General features: G+C 38.7%; 1 protein-coding gene across 2 annotated transcripts; it reads right to left on the minus strand.

Annotated features, from left to right (window-relative positions):
- Positions 1 to 2,308: 2,308 nt before the first annotated feature.
- SFRP4 (secreted frizzled related protein 4) lies at positions 2,309 to 14,051 on the minus strand. Of its 2 annotated transcripts, XM_037152771.2 has the most exons (7): positions 12,954 to 14,051; positions 11,592 to 11,672; positions 11,432 to 11,497; positions 9,295 to 9,493; positions 5,900 to 5,963; positions 3,805 to 3,986; positions 2,309 to 2,641 (listed from the first exon to the last, which is right to left on the minus strand). In XM_037152771.2, exons 1-7 carry the CDS (start codon positions 13,396 to 13,398, stop codon positions 2,623 to 2,625), a joined length of 1,056 nt encoding a protein of 351 aa, XP_037008666.1. In that variant the 5' UTR covers positions 13,399 to 14,051; the 3' UTR covers positions 2,309 to 2,622. The 2 variants fall into 2 exon arrangements, with proteins under 2 accessions (XP_037008666.1, XP_037008673.1); XM_037152778.2 differs by lacking the exon at positions 2,309 to 2,641 and having other exon boundaries at positions 2,664 to 3,986.
- Positions 14,052 to 16,844: the final 2,793 nt, after the last annotated feature.

Below are 16,844 nucleotides of genomic sequence, written 5' to 3' on the forward strand. Positions count from 1 at the left end.
GCTCGCAGATGAAGGGAGGAGCTTCACCCAAGATGATATCCAAGTTCCCGCTAAATTTATAAAAACTATGGAAGGAGCAAACAATCTTAGGAGATGGAAAGTCAGCACTTTGATGCATCTATGGTCCAAGCATTCTGGAGGATAACTGACAGTATAATTCAGAACTTTCTTTATTGCTCATACTCCTCAGCCTAGCAATGCTATAACATGGTACAGCCAGGGCCCCCACAAAAAGGGGTTTGTAACGCGGTCCAGAACTCAGGGTGTCCAGGAAATATAAATATATAGGATATCCCCTCTCCCACAAGTCTGGACTGGGGGATGGGACACATAGAGCAGGGCCATTGAGAGTTGTTTTGCATATTAACAGTTGGCCAGCTTCATACCTGATATGCAAAAATGCTTATTTTGCATCTCTATAACAACTGGCTAGCTTCATAGATATGTTAAGTACCTGTGGCTGTGCTTTGAGCCCAGGAGATGAGAGTGACTTCAACCCATGCTGTGACTGGAAGGCAGCTCCCCTTTACAGCACTTGCATGAGAGCTTGGAGATGGTTGGCTCCATGCCATGGGGCTACGCCTGCCCAGACTCACTATGGCAGCCCAGAAAGGCTAGAAAAACATGGAAGTGCTGGCAGGTGTAGCTAGTTGTGGGAGGAGTAGGAAATGGGTTTGCAGAGGAAGATTCCCACCAGGATTTAAACCCAAGCATGACAGGCATCCAGGGACTAACCTGAGGTTTTGGGTCTCCCTTTACCACCTGGCTTAGGAAGCAGGAAAGCAAGATGTACCAGGAATGCAGAGCCCTCTTAGTAGTTTAGAATAATGCAGGAGAGACAATGCAGGATTAGGAATGGAGACAATGCAAGACCTTGCAGGGAAGGAAAGTGGTGAAAGGACTCTTGTTGGTGGACCATGAAAAGGTGCCATGTGGGTTTGGATTAAGAACTGGAGATCAGGGCAACATAGCTGATGTGGTGCTGGGAACTGCAGGAGGCCTGTCAACTAAGCACAGATTACTGACAGGAACCAGGAGCTACCAGAGCCACAGACTTCTATTTTTTTTACCTGAGATGTGGTATCCCTGACTGGCCTGACTGCGCAAAGGGGGGAAGGAAGGAATGTGTCTTTGTGGGTGTTTTAAGGGCCTTTGAGAATTTTAATAGTGAATTCCATCATTACTCTAAATCTGTATAACTTTTGAATAAATAGTTCACTCCCTTTTCACCAAACTCTGGCATTGAGAGCTATAATTCCAATTCCCTGGCAGTGGGCAAAGAATCCGTTGACAGAGGGACCTCATAACCCCTGGGTCCATTCTATAACAATGCTGTTGAAACAAAAATTTCCCCAAATCAATTAAGGATGTGCACAGATACTAGCTATCAAAATTTTTATTCAAGTATTCAGGATGTTTCATTAAGAAACAAACTAAATCCCTAATACTAGAAGGGTTTGTTATAAGCCCTTGGTATAAGTAATGCATACCATGGAATACAACACAGCCATTATAAATGAAGTGGCATCAGCTGTATTGACATGAGAACGAATCTCAATAAAGGGTTGAATGAAGAAGGTGGGTTGTGAAACAGTATGTATTATATTTTAATTTTTTCAAACCATTATATAAATGCATAGGAAACACCCATAAAATTATATACTGAAATACTAACAGTGATTACCTCTGAATAGTGGTGAGTGGGATTAGGTAGGATTTTAATTCCATTATTTTTATTTTATTTATTTATTTAATGCTTTACAGAAAATACATATTTACTGTATTATTGAAAGGCCAACAAAATTATTTAAAAAATAAATGCCTCTAGCTGTCCTCAATTATAAAATGTGTTGATAAACATAAGTCTTTTTTCATTAAAGTTACCCAACTCTCAAATAATCCCTATTTCAAAGACAGAACATCAACTTTCCTCATTATATTTGTATTTAACTCTTGTCACATGTATTTAGGTGGAGAAATATTTGAGTGAGAAAAATAAATTTTTGGTCCTCACAGAAAGGCCAACCTCAATATTGTGGGCTAATGTTCATTTTCAACTTTTTCACAATGAATAACCAAATGGTGTCCTGGTTAATCCTTATCAATGAATCAAATTGATATGTGTGCCTGGTTGATTAAATTTTTGTGTAATAATCAGTATATTATTTAAATATTCAAAGTAAGCAGTGTTTATATTTGTAAAGCCACCTCTAGGCTCTTTTTACCTTCTTTTGCACTCAAAAAAAGTTTTCCATAGTATTTTTTCTCCTTTTCCATGGAGAGTTTCATTTATAACCCACCTCCCCTAAAGAATTACTACTATGCTGAGAAGGTAAACTAGGCTAGCAATGCCTTTTAATGGCCTTTCCTAAGTTCTTTAGTGTAGAAGCCATGCTGAATACCCACCTGGCTTCCTTAAGGTCCAAAGGGGTTTCTGCTGATATGGGGTTTCTGTCCATACAGCAGATATGGACAATGAATATTTTATTGATACTCTTGGGTAGGTCAATCTATTGGATTCCTTTAACTCTGTTGACCAGGAGTAGCAGTGCAGGCGAAGTTACACTTTCAGGGAGAGATGGGTGTTTGTTCTCTTCTTCCCCTCTCACCGACCCACACACCTCACTTCTGTGTCCCACAGCTATAGGGATGAAAGAAAATTATTTGTTTAATTATCCTCTCTGAGAAGCAGGGACAATGGTACATCTAAAGGAGATTTAACTCCTAAGCATTCAGACTGTTCTTTTACATTCCTGAGTAGTGTGAATGGACAGGTGACCATAGTCACCTTTTCCAGACGCAGAGTTGGTGTGTGGCAGTAGTGTCATAGCAGACTGATGACCAGAGGTTTTGGATCTTCCACCTTAGGCCCACAGCCTCCTTGAAAGGACCAGCAGAGAATCTTGGCCTCGGGTTACCTATGATGTCCTGGGAAGTGAGACAAGCACCACAGCCACAGGTGTAAAGTACTTGGGGTTGACCAGCTGGTACCTCCATCATGACAACAGAAACTCTGTTCTGGTGCTACTTAAAGGGTGCTGATGGGAAGCATCATGAATATTAAATCCAAGTATCTCTACCACGGCATGGTAACCAGAAAACAAGGATCCAGACATTGTTTGCCTGCCTTTCCTTTTTATTTATTTATGTCAACATTATCTTATTTTCTAGAGTTTATAGCTAAAAATGGAGCAGAAAGATTTTGTTTTTAAAAAAACTCATTACAGTTTTCCATACCCTACTTTTGTAGATTGTTCAGAAGTCCCCCTTTGTCACAAATATTCTTCTACAAATAATAAACACATAAAGATCTTTTAAACATTCATTCCCCTTGCTCTCCTCCTTAGATAGAAGCATATTTTCAATCACATTTTTAAAAATTGCTAAGACTCTAACTACAAAAATCAAACTGAAAGAAAACATATTGTAAACAAATTAGGTGCTTTGTTTGCAATATGGCATTTATTTTACCATGCACATACAGGTCAAAATGAAAAAAACAAAAGCACATTTTCTTCCCAGGTGGAGCTCTTATGGAGTGTGCACACAGGGTACTCCGAAGACAATACACCTTTTTTTTGATCAGCTTTTGTATACCTTCCATACCAAAGGGCATTTCTACTGCTATGGCTTGTAGTGGCTTAAAAAGGAAAAACTGAAGCATATCATTAAGAAAAAATGCTGTGGGATGTGTCTATAAAGAGTACTGTTGTTAAGACAAGGGGTGTGTGGCCTTCCATAGTCTGGGCAATGCCTAGCCTCATCCTGAGAGTAAGTCTTCATTTTATAAAGCAGATAGCTTACACTCTTTTCGGGTTTGTTCTCTTTTGGGCACTTCTAGCTTTAATGTTCTTCTTGGGGATGGCTGGCTTGGGAGCAGGTGGCTTTTCCTTTGGTTTCGGAGGATTACTACGACTGGTACGCGCGGCTGTTGGCTTCTTGGCCTGGATTGTTCTCTGCTGTTCCCGCAGCCTCTCTTCCCACTGCTGGGAGGCATTTGCAAACATGACTGTCAAGTACATCTCACCCCTTTATGCTATTAATCTAATATCAGAACTAATGGAAAATTTCCACTGTTACATATGAATCATGACGGAAGTTACAATAGCTACTCTACATTGTTGAGCACTTATGTACCAGAGACTGGGAAGTGCTGAATATTTGACATGCACTCATTTCATTGAAACTCACAACAGCCCTTCTAGGTGTGCACCATTGTCACGATCAGGAAACAAGCACACCAAGGTTATTTGCAGAAGGTCACATGGGTGATAAATGTCAGAGGTAGAATTCGAATTCACCAGTCCAGCTCCAGAGCCCAAGGACCTAACTAATTCAATTTTTCCAATTGGCCCACTAATGCAACATTCCTACACAGCAAAGCCTTATAAAAAGGGTTGACAGGGCTAAAAGCAGAAATTTATCCAGCCTCACCAGAAATCAGGGGCCTCCTCCCACACTTATAGATTCACTTAATTCTCTCACATCTAATAGAAGACAGAAGTGCCACCCACATCTGATAATCCACTCAGTGTTAGCTATCCAGAACTGATGGTAAATGTGTCACTCTGGACAGTCAAGTTTCCTTGATAGAAAAGGACTTACTATTTATAGCATAAATTAATACGATTTATTTAAATAGCTGCATATAAGAAAAAATGAAAAAGTGAGTCCATTTAAATAGACATTACTTTTTATTTAATACACATGTCCCTACTTTGTTAGAATGTATCTCAATCCACAGAGTTTGAGCACAACTGTAGGCCAAGCATTCTCCTAGGCATGAGAAACACAATGAAATGGAAAACCCTGTCCCCATCCTCCTAAGGTGTTCTAAGTAATAAACTCATTACTATACATAACTATTGTGTGGTAATATTTTCAAAGTCTTACTGAAGTATATTGTTAATGCTTGTTGTCAAAGGAAATGCTCCAAACAGCTGATTTTTTAAAGCTTTCTTTCCCTTCAGGTCCTTATGGTGGACTTAACTTCTTCACTGATGCTTCTAATCTACTGCAGTCTTGGAAACCAGCTAGCTAATTTTTCCAGAATTTTCTGTCTAGTGACACTGAGGCATACTCTTGAGCAACTAATAAATTTTTAGCTCAGATATAACAATAGTGTTTGGTTCTTTTATTCAGAAATGCACTGCGTAGGAGAGACTTTGTTACATAACTCAGTATTAACATACGGTCTCCCATTAACCTAGTGTTTTATTTGTGCAAAGAAATCATAGTCAGTGGCAATACCTTTGTGAACCTTAAAACAAAATCTCCTGAATATATCTAAACATATTTCAAAAGAGGAGATATTTAAAAAATTTCAAACCACTGACTTTATTTCCTAGGTTCTAGTATGTATGACTTCACATGTCTGGGTAACAAATTATTCTAATTCCTCTAATTGAATTACCAGTATGTTGATGATATTACCACTTAAATCATGGATAGTACAAAATACAAAATAGTTACTTTTTGTATATGATTTATTTTGATAAAAGTCTTAAAATTATTTTAAATACAGGGAGAGATTCTGCTTTGTACAGTGATAGGATGAGTTTTAGAATTAAGTATTCACACCTCTGCACATATGAATAAAACATATGTCCATTTTAATCCCTCTGGACATTAATTCTGCTCAAGTAACTGACTGCTAAAACAATGAAATGTAATACAATAAAGAAACCAAAAAAATTTTAATCTGGAAATAACCAATAGGTCAGTATCAAATGCAACCAAATTGACTTTGAAGTTGAGAGAGATTTATAATAAAAATTCCAAGTGAGAATAGTTATACTCATAACTACCTTTTCAAAAGAATGGGAAGAATTCCTAAATTCTACAGAATTTCTTTACATGCACTCACATCCATATTCCCAGTATTACTAATTATACTTACTATGGATCTTTTACTAAGCTGGTCTCTCCATTTTTCAACTAAACAATTTTCAAGAAGCATCATCCTGAAAAAGAATAATTTATCTTAATAAGCGACTTCTGATTATGAAAGTAAGAAGTTTAAAATTGCAAAAATTTAAAAAATTCTTCAATAACCTCACAATCTACCATTTGTGTTTTATTGATATATCTTTTCATTCTTCCTTATACCTACATATTTTATTTTTTCTCATGTAGAAGTTATTCTTTATTTTTATTTCTATTTACTGTATGTCTCTATGTATTATAGACCACACTGTAAATTTAGATCATACTGTACCTTTCTTTTTATCACTGTATTATACAGGGTGGACAAAAGTAGGTTTATATTTGTTCATATGGAAAATAACACAATAATTAATAAATAATGATATAAGAATAAATTTTGTTTTATGTACTCACAACTATAAACCTACTTTTGCTCCACCCTGTATGCATTCTCTGATATATTTAGAATTCAAAAATATAACTTTAATAACCAAATAATATACAACCATGACTATCTAGAACATATTCTATTTCTTCTCTCTCCCTCCCTGCCTCTCTCTCTTTATATATATATATTTTATATATATACAAAACTACCTTTACTTAATATATATAAAATTTTGAAAATAATCTGGCACTATGCGTTGTGTATACATTGTTTTGTGTATCTGTGTTTTCAAAATGATTGAATGTTCATTCAATTCACTAACATTAAGACTAAGTAAAAATTAAATCTTGTTTTTATTTGGATGGGAGAATTAAGGACATAAAAATTTTTTTTATGAGCAACCAAATGTCTTTTATTAAGGCAGACATTTACAAATTTGAGCCAGATAATTTCTTTTTTTTTTCATTTAATTGTTGTTCAAGTACAGTTTTGTCTTTTACTCCCATCCCAGCCCCGCCCCCACAGTGCTCCCCACCTCCCTCCCATTTCCACTCCACTTAGTTGTTGTCCATGTGTCCTTTAGGACATATAATTTTTAATGTTTTATTTACTAGTTGTATTTCTTGTGAATCATGTCTCTATAGACATATGTCCACAAAGTGAAATAAGCCATAAAGTGAAGGCAAATACCATATGATCTCATTTATATGTGGAATATAGTACACAAAACAACCTAATGTACAAAATAGAAACAGAAGTGTGGATGCAAGGAACAGACTGACAGCTTTTGGAGAGGAGGCAGGGATGGACTGAAGGAAAGAAGGTGAAGGGATTAGCCAAAGAACATATTTGCATGACCCATGCTTGCTGACAACATATTGCCTGAGGGCAGGAAGGGTGGGGATGGGTGAAGGTGGGCAAAGGGGGAAAAATCAGGCATGACTGTAATAGCTTAAACAATATAACGCAATAAAAAGTTTTATGTACACATATTTTTTATGTTGCAGACTTAATGTTTTAAATATTAACTTATATGAAATCTTTAGAGAGTAAGATTACCATTCTTTAGTCATATCTGTTGTATTTTCTCAATTTTGGTCTTTCTATTTATTTATATTTTTTATTTTTGTTCAAGTACAGTTGTCTCCATTTTCCCTCTACCACTCTCTGTTTTTCTATTTTTATTTGTGATTTTAATATACATGCTAATGTGTGGTCAAATATGTGTACTGACATTTTCCTTTGTAATTTCGTTTTTAAAAATTTATTTCCTTGTAATTTCTGACATTACTTTTGTGTTTGCAAAGTATTTTTCCATTTAGATATTATACATTTATTTGCTTAATTTTATCTTTTTTGATTATTTAAATATTTAATCTCTTTAATATATTTGAAATATATTTTAGAGCATAATGTAAAATTATTTCGCATTTTTCCAAATAAAAATAATGGCATCTTTCTTTTTTTTTTTTTTTTTTTAAATTTTATTTGGTTACTTTTCAAGTACATTTTTTTTTCTCTTCCCCCCCCCGCCCGGTCTCCCCCCTCCCTCCCATTCCCCCCCCCCAGTCCTCATCTCTGTGTCATTCATATATATTTTAATTTTTTATTGACTTGCCACATTGTTTACATAATATAGGTTCTTTATGCATCAGAATCTGTTTCAAGACTTTTGCCTCTGCTTTATTTATCTTTATGTCTACTCTTATACCACATTATTTTAACAAGTGTAGCATTATACCAATCTGACAAGATCAGACGCATTCAGGATGGTATGGCTATAGATGCATTACACCAATCTGAATGTCTTATAATGCAAATTTCCTCTCATCCCTCTTATTTTCATAATAATACTCTTTACATGTTCTTACCAGTTTATTCTTTCCCAATGACCATTAGTATCATTTGTGAATACATAAATTCCAATTGTCCACAAATTTTGGGGGGACTTTGATCAGAATGACATCAAATTTACAAAGTAACTTGGGAAATTTAATTAATTTATATTCATCCATTTTTTTAATAGAATTTAATGACTAGCAACATGGTACATCTCCAGAACTGCATCTAATACTGTAGCTGATACAAATACCATGCAAGAGATAAGATCAGAAATATTCAACATTCATTCATTCAGCTTCTTTAGAGGGACAGGATATAAGTAGAATAGCTTTAAAACCAAGAACACAAGGTGTGGTATGAGGAGGATACCCAAGTACTGGTAGAGTACAGAACAAGAAAGTTTTCAAGTGAGGTGAATTTTCAATTTTTTTCCTGAGAAATAGAGTTTTGCTTGAGCTGTATCTAGAAGGAGCAAACAGATAAGCATTGACAGAGAATCAAAGGGAAGACCTGTTATAAAAAATGAATAAGACTGCTGGAGAAGTATATTACAGCAAATATCGGGCTCATCCTGGAACCTGTGCTGAAGTGTTTGATTTTTATGCTGTGAGGAATACACTGACATATAAAAAGATGCCAAGAAAAGAAATGTGGCGAGGCACACTCTCAGTTAGGGATATGAGTACATATGTTTGTGAGCATATGTGTGTGATACTGTAGCAAAAATTGTAAACTAAGTGCACATAAAAGAAAAAGTGTGGAACTACATTTTCAAATGGCCATCTTTACTTGATCTGTAAGTTATTAAAGAGACCTTTAAAAATTTAGTATTTACCACAGTAGCATTGATTTGAATGATTTGAAATGAATTGGTTTTACTCAATTTATCTTCCTATATATTTTTGAAATCATATAATAAATTCTGAAATTCATTTTTAAAGATTCTACTCAAAAAACTCAAATTCTACTTTTTTTAATTCTATGAAGAATTAATATTTAAAATATATGTTATCTCAACAATGGCATCTATTGAAATAGCTTTTTAAAAAGCTGGTGCCATTTTTTTATCCATGGCTACTAAATAAGGCTCATATTTTTGTAAACCGTGTTGCAATTTCTTCTACCCACCCAATGCCTACCGTGAACGCCACTCATAACACATGATGAGAACATCTTGATGAGGCAGGATATGAGGACACTGGCAAGAAGAATTCGTAATGAGTGGGACTTGAGTTCGAGGGATGGGTGATGAGGACTTGAAGATCTCTTTCACATCCACCACTGTTGTTACTTCATTACAGCCACTCCTCTGTACAGCTTTTATTTTGGCATGGATGACTGAAATTTAAAAATTGATGTAAGTGTTGTTGAAGTCTTTAGAGAAAAATAAGGATAGCATATTCATGCCAACTCCGGAGTCTCTCTTAAAGAATCAGTCCTGTAATTATGGTCATGTCCAAGTTGCCCAAATGCAGAGAAAAAGCCCACAATTCCATGCTAAATATAGGCCTCACATATTGTCAACATTGTCTTGAAAGTTGTGAATCATGCTGCAAGACATACAAGTAAATTGACAAGCAGGCTTATTTGGGTCAGTGACTGCTCACTGGGCAATAGATAGGCTTTGATTAGAGAATTCCTTAGGTTCTTCTGAGCTCTAAATTTCTATAGTCCTAAAATTAGGTGTTCTTTTTCTTCTTCTTCTTCTTTTTTTTGTCAAAAATATGTCAGGAAATTTAGTTACATAAAACTATCAATAAAATTTCATAGAAATAGATATTTGTTTATAATCTGCCTTATGATATTTGAAATGAGAATCATATATTCTAGGACTCAGAAGCCAACTTAGAGTTTGTGTGGTTCAATTACCCATTTGAGGCTTGAACTTCCTCTGTTCCAGTGTAAGTCATTAGAGTCAAAACATTTTAGATTGGAAGGAGTCTCCAAAGACCACTGTTCTCAACCCTTAAATTTCCCACACTGTCAAAGTGAGGTCTGTGGTGAGTAGAGGCAGAACTGTTATTACAGATGGCTGTTTATGTTACTGTGTCTGATCAAGCTTTAAATTCTGTTTTTTTTTTGTCCCTTGCTCTTACTGTATGCCATGGGGTTCTAATCAGACTAGTATGAATCTGTTTTGGATTCCATCCTTGGAAGATAGATAGTTGATGAAGACACCAAAGGATATAAATAGAAATGGTTTCATCATCAGAGTAGTTATGAGGCCATGATGCCCCAGAGAACAGCATGATAGTAAAACTCAGATGAATGGACTAAGTAGATCAGATTAAGACAATATGAGTATATTTACACAGAAATGGTTTTAAACAACAGCAAAAAGCTAATAGAAAATAAATTATTTTTTGGTTGAATTACCTACATTAGTTATGATGATTCTCAAATCTGACAACCTAAAAGGAAGGTTATTTTTTCAGACTTTAATATTGCCATAATTTTCTTACTTTCATGTGTATATATAGTATAAAGATTCTTATGATATAAAATATCACTCCAAATATGGAAACAAAGTTAGCAAATAAAATGAACATTTTTTCCCCAAAACAATTTTGTTGTTTCAGCAAAATTATTTAAGAAATTCAAAGAACCATAAAAAAGCCCAAATGGATGTTTTAAAATAAAAACATATTTTAATTAAATTTACTTTTAAATGATGATAGCAGAATTAATTTTACTTAAAGCATTCAAAATAGAATGATTGACTTATTCTTCAAAGAAAGTGCTGACTGGTTTTGTTTTTTCAAATAAAAGAGAAGAGGACATTGAAGCTATGTTAATAATTGTAGCCATAGGCTCTTGTGATTAACATATTTCTACAGCTTTTTTAAGATGTTAAATATTCATAGCTATTTATAAGTAAAAAGATATGAGGCAGATCTTAATTACTCAGTCTCTGGAGCCTAAGATAACCAAACCCATGGATCACTTGCCTATCCCCCCTGTAGCAACTAGAGCTTATGAAAAGAACAGGTGGGGTATGCTGTCCTGGCTGAACAGGACCTCTTACCCAGACAAGTAGGACCAGGATGTCAACCTTGCAATCTGAGCCACATCACTATTTTCATCTGAATAATTTACTTTTGTATTTACTTGATTTACCCAGAAAAGCAAGAAAGTTTACAGTTGTTAGTTATGCCATGTGAAACCCTCACAGTTAAGCAGAAAAATCACCAAACCTCTTGTTTTACTTTCTGACCAGCAGATCTGGTTTTGGAATGTGCCAAGTCCCAAAGAGAATGGTCTCATTAGATAACTTACCATAACTGTAGTTTTTGCTCAGATACGTTGCTAGAGTTGGTTTCACTTTTCTGCACTTGCACCTGTCTAAAGAAGACAAGAAAGAAACAAATTTTGGAAAAGGATTCAGAGAAACCATTCTGGGAAGGAGGAAACTGAGCACTGAGGACAAAGAACTCACCTGGGCTTAGGTGTTTACAATCAATGTCAAGAGGCCTTTCTTGTACCATCATGTCTGGTGTAATATCTATCCACTTAGCATCTGAAACACACAGGGTCACATGGTGTGGTCAGAGATTTGATCTGTTCACCCAGCTGGAATAAGGAACTGTCCAGAGACATAAACTAATACAGAGTCACACACACAAAAGATGTGATTGTCAACTAGTTCTTTCATATAGATCGCCCTGGGCTTAGGAAAGACTTTCAGGTGAGACTGCCTATCTAGCACAAATTGATGTGAATGCACATCAATTAACCTGCCCGATACACGCAGCCAACCTGGACAAATTATGTCATTCATTTTCAAATCCATTTAAAATGTTGATCTCATATGGTGACAGCTTACACTCACAAAACAACAAGAGTGTTTCCTCATCCCCATCTTCCATTTTGCAGACACAGTCCGCAGCCATATAATCCAGAACAAGCACAATCCTTTATTGTTCATGTAATTTAAGCAAGAAATAGTTTTTCTCTAAAATTGAGTTAGAGAGGAGTTTCAATCTTTCCCTTCACTTTACTTCTTTTTCTTCATATTTTGGGCAATGCCGTGAGGTACGAGTAACTTGAGAAACTACACCATAATCTCTTCAAATGTTCAGCAATCTGAGTCAGGTATAAAAAAATGCAAAAATATTCTTAGGTTTTACTTCAACAAATGGGTTTAAGCCTGCTCCTTCTTCATAGGGAAAAAGAAAAGCCAAACCAAAACAAAACAGCAAAATGACCAAAGAGAAAAGAAGGAAGTAGAAGATGAGATCCAGTTAACTAAGATGCCACAGATGCTGGCTCCTGGTCAAAGACCATGAGACAGACATCACAATTTTCCAGGGCGGCTACATTTACCAGCTGCAGTGCTGGTGGAGAGTGATGGCTGGAAATGGTTTTTCAAAAAGAGCTTTCAAGGACTAACATTAAATGGAGAATACTGGTGGGGTTGCTTTAAAGATTTTAAGGATTAAATGATACATGTAAAGTGCTTAACACTGGCTCAGACCCACCGTAAGACCTATATACCTGTTTACTCCTCTGCTGCAATTACTATCCTGTTATTACTGTAAGTGAAACTGTCCCCAGTGGCTCCCTTTGTAAGCAAAAGCCCCTTTCCCTTTATGGGCCATGTTCTTCCTATCCAGAAATCAGACTCTTCCAGAAGTAAAGTCACCAGCCCTTCCCAACTCCTCCAACCCTCAGAAGTGGGATGGGGGAGGGGGCTGACAGACCACAGGTGGGCAGCTGTGGGTGTGGCAGCATGGTTCTCACGTGGCAGTGAGAGCCAAGGGTAGCTCCACACCCCCTCAGTCCTTCCCCCCGGCCTCACCCTCTGGCAGGTCGGTGACGATGGCCTCCGGTGAGATACACACTCCTCGGTCATAGACTGGCAGGTCATCGCAGGCTAGGCTCTCGGGCCAGCTGTGGTTATATATCTTCATGAGGGGCTCGCAGTCGTCGCGCGCTCGCTGGCACACCGACTTACAGGGCTTGATGGGGTCGTGCAGGAACTCCAGGGTGCAGATGGGAGCGTACATGGCACAGAGGAAGAAGCGCAGCACGGCGCTGCAGTTCACGTCCACCAGCTCCTCGTACTGCTCGATGGCCAGGATCGCGTTCTCCTGTGTGCTGTGGTGCAGGTGGTTGGGCATCCGCGTGATGTTCCAGGGCATGTGCCTGCACATGGGGATGCGCACCGCCTCGCAGGGCGCACCACGCACACCCAGGGCCAGGCGCAGCCAGAGGCATAGAGCGGCCAGGATGGAGAGAAGCATGGCACTGTCCTCCTGCGCTGCGACTCCAACAGGCGGAAAGGTCTCTTCTCTTCTGTTCTCTCCCTCTTTTTAATCTTTCTCTCTCCCCTCTCCAAGGAGGTAGTTTTTTAGGGCACAGGGCTCCCCAAAATCTCGTAGGCAGCGACGCAAAGCTGCCGGGGCTGAAGGGAGAAGTCCACTGTCTAGGGCACAGTGCACCAGCAAAGCCAACCCTCAGCCTCCGGGGCTTGAACCCCGCCAGGCAGCTCCAGTCCCGGACGCGGCAGCTCCCAGCGCAGCCAGCCACGGCCATTGCAGGACCCTATTTATCCTGATACTTCCCCTGACGTGGGCTCCTAACACTCCCTTGGCAGTTGCAGGCGCGGCAAGGGCTCCCCGCTTCACCCCCTCCGTCGCTCCACCCCCAGTTCTTTCTTTGCAGAAGTGGTGACATCATCTCCTCCGGGCCGCAGCCCGGGGCCGAAATCCGGCTTGCCCCCGAAGTCCCACCTTTTTGATCCAGCCAGTCCCTTCTCCTCGTACCTAGTAAAAGCCTTTGGCAGTCGTTTTGGACACCGGATCCAAAAGAGTGTAAGAGCACTTCAAGAGAGGAAAAGACGCTCTTTTGAGTCAAAGCTGAACTTTGCGTCTTGTGCAAGTATACCCTTGAAGAGTACTGGGAACTTCAGCTGCCCTTTAATTCTCAAAAATACTTGCTTCGTCCAGTAGGGGGCATGAGAAACGCTGTGTAGTGAGATGTGTGGGATGAGAGAGTGCGGTAGTAATTGCTGGAAGAGGATGGACACGTTATGTAAACAAACCAACCCCACCCCCCAGCATGTTGTATAGAGTTTGTTTTGTTGTTATTGTAGTGGCTAATAGACGTTAGTTGGGGCGAAGGTTTTTCCAGAATGGCATTTGGTCTGTTCCTGCTCCAGGAACAGAACAGCCTGAAGGTGCAATAGCATCTTTTGGTTTGAAAAATATCTTCCATCTGCCAACTTTCCCCCTATCTTCTTTTAACTCCCTATTCCGCTCTCCAACGTAAATGAAACCCAGGAGAAAACAAAGAAAAGTCTGGATACCAAAGCCTGAAAGATTTTTTCCCCTTCATGCCAAGTGATTCCAACCCAGCAACCTAAAATCTTGATTTTTAATGTGCTTGGAAACTGTTATTTAAATTGAGTAAGAAGCCATGTACGATGGAAAACAATTATGCATGTTTTGTTTTCTGTTTTATCTCAATTTGAGTAAGAAGAGGTGGTAAAACCACTGCTGGCTAGCTCAGTTGTCCACAGAAAAGGGCAACATTACTGTTGCAAGGATACATGAATCTTCGGGCAGTAAAATTGCTGGTATATGTTATTCTCTTTGGGCATTAGAATATGAAGAATGTCTTCTCTGGATGTTAATCTTTAAAGACATAGTTTCACTGGAAATCTGAACTCAAGGCAGACTGGTATTTCTCTCCAAAACTAGAGCCACCAAGTTAGTTTAGTTTTGACTCTAATCAGGACTGAGGACTAAATAGCCCAAGGAATGAAAAGCACCACTGACATTTCTTGAGCATTTACAATTGGCTAGGCATGGTTTCAAGTACCTTAAATAAATTGTCTTATTGTGGGGGGAGGGTGGTGGAAGGGCATGAATTAAGCATGTAAGTTTAAAGGGTAAATGAGACAAATGTATTTCAGGATTCACCCCAGGAGTCCAGTTTTATTTAGAGGAATTCCCAGCCAGTCCAGAGAGGTATTTCGGTTTTCTATAAGACAGATACCAAGTTTCAAAAATTCCAAGCCAACCTAGTGAGATAGCAAGCAAAGGGGAGTGCCCAATGAGATTTCAAGTATTTCCTGCAGTAAAGTCCAATGAGACTAAATCCCTGGCTTAGTGAAAAAATATTTCCAACCTGAGTTCCTATGAGGGAAGAAAATACAGTTTTGAGAAAGAGCCGAACTGCCTGCCATTTTCCTGTGAGCTGGTTGAGGAGGGAAAACTTGGAGAGGGTTCATACATATACCACCAGTTTGAAGCTGCTGCATTTGTTTAACTATGCAAGTACCAATTCACATTTCAGGTGCTTCCTTGATGTTCTCCATGGCATGTCTTTTAAGAAAAGGTGAGAAGTTAAGAGTTCTTCTCCACAAAGCTCCTCACTCACCTCATTATGTCAGTTGGTAGTCTGTGGCTAGTGTTTCAGGCCAGGGAGAGGAGGAGCAGTGAGGGCTTCATCAAGGAGGTTCTGTCGACCCACTTCCCTTTTCATGTCCTGCTTTAGCACTCAAGCCATTAGTTCATACTTGACACTGATTTGTTAAAAGCTTGTATAACTGAGTTGGTTGCCTTGGTCATTAGCTTTTCTCTGGTGATTTGCCAACTGTTTCCTTGGGGGACAAAGTCACCCTGTGTGGATTGCCACTGTTCTACTCTTTGGCTTCATTGACCCCCTAGATGCCAATGGTTTCCCATCCAGACCCCTACACCTGCTTATTCCATTGTCTGGAAGTGCTTATTCAACTGTCTTTGGGCTTTTTCCACCTATACGTCCCATAATCATCTCAAAAGCAACCAATTCTAAACTGCTTTTATCTTTTCTAGCTCAAGACTATTAGAATGTCAGTGGCCCGAAACCAGAACTCTCTCTGAGTCTAAATCCTCCATAGGTCACTCTGTTCCACACTCTGCCTTCTGGCCACCACCACCTCGCTTCTGACAGCATCTCTTGTCTGGATTATGACAGCATCTTCTTCCCTCCTTCTGCCTTGCCCTTCCTGTTCTCCACAGTGGCACCTGAGTGAGCTCCCTAAGGCATGTATACCTGCTAATGCCTCTCCCTAGCTTTGAATTTATCCATGGCTCCTACCACCCTCATAATTAATGCTAAATCTTTAGAATGGCTCTCAAGGCTCTGAATGATCTGGCTCCTTGTTGCCCTCTGCCTCATAATTGAACCCCAACATTACACTCATTTTCTCTTGTCCCCATGTCTTTCATCTGGAAATATTCTCTCCCACTTTCACCTGGCTCACTCCCCATCATCCTTGAGATGCAGACCAACACAAAACTTTTTAAAAAGTTGCTTCTTTTTTCTTGATTCCACGTTATAGATCCTAACATTACATAGACATAAATCATAAACCCAATGAAGTTTGTCCTTGAAGATGCCAAACTCCCAGACCCACACATATCTAGGCTTGAGGTCTTGTCAGACGGCGGTGCAGGAGGGCAGCAGTGTTACTGCAAGTGTGTCGAGGAGGTAATGCCCCTGGGTCCTCAGGCTAAGGGCGAGGGCCTATCCCCTAGTCCCCTAGGCTCTATGCTGAAAGCAGGAATTAAGGTGTGTTTATGAGTGATTGGTGTCATTTCTTCAGCAAAGGACACTTCTTTACATTTTTAATTTGGTGGAAGAAGATAGCAATTTTAGCAAAAAAGAAACGCATGTGGTACATAATAACAGGCGCAGCCGC

The sequence above is a fragment of the Artibeus jamaicensis genome, unplaced genomic scaffold (genome assembly GCF_021234435.1).
Source record: "Artibeus jamaicensis isolate MK-2021 breed Jamaican fruit bat unplaced genomic scaffold, CSHL_Jam_final contig_924, whole genome shotgun sequence".
Classification (NCBI taxonomy): Eukaryota; Metazoa; Chordata; class Mammalia; order Chiroptera; family Phyllostomidae; genus Artibeus; species Artibeus jamaicensis.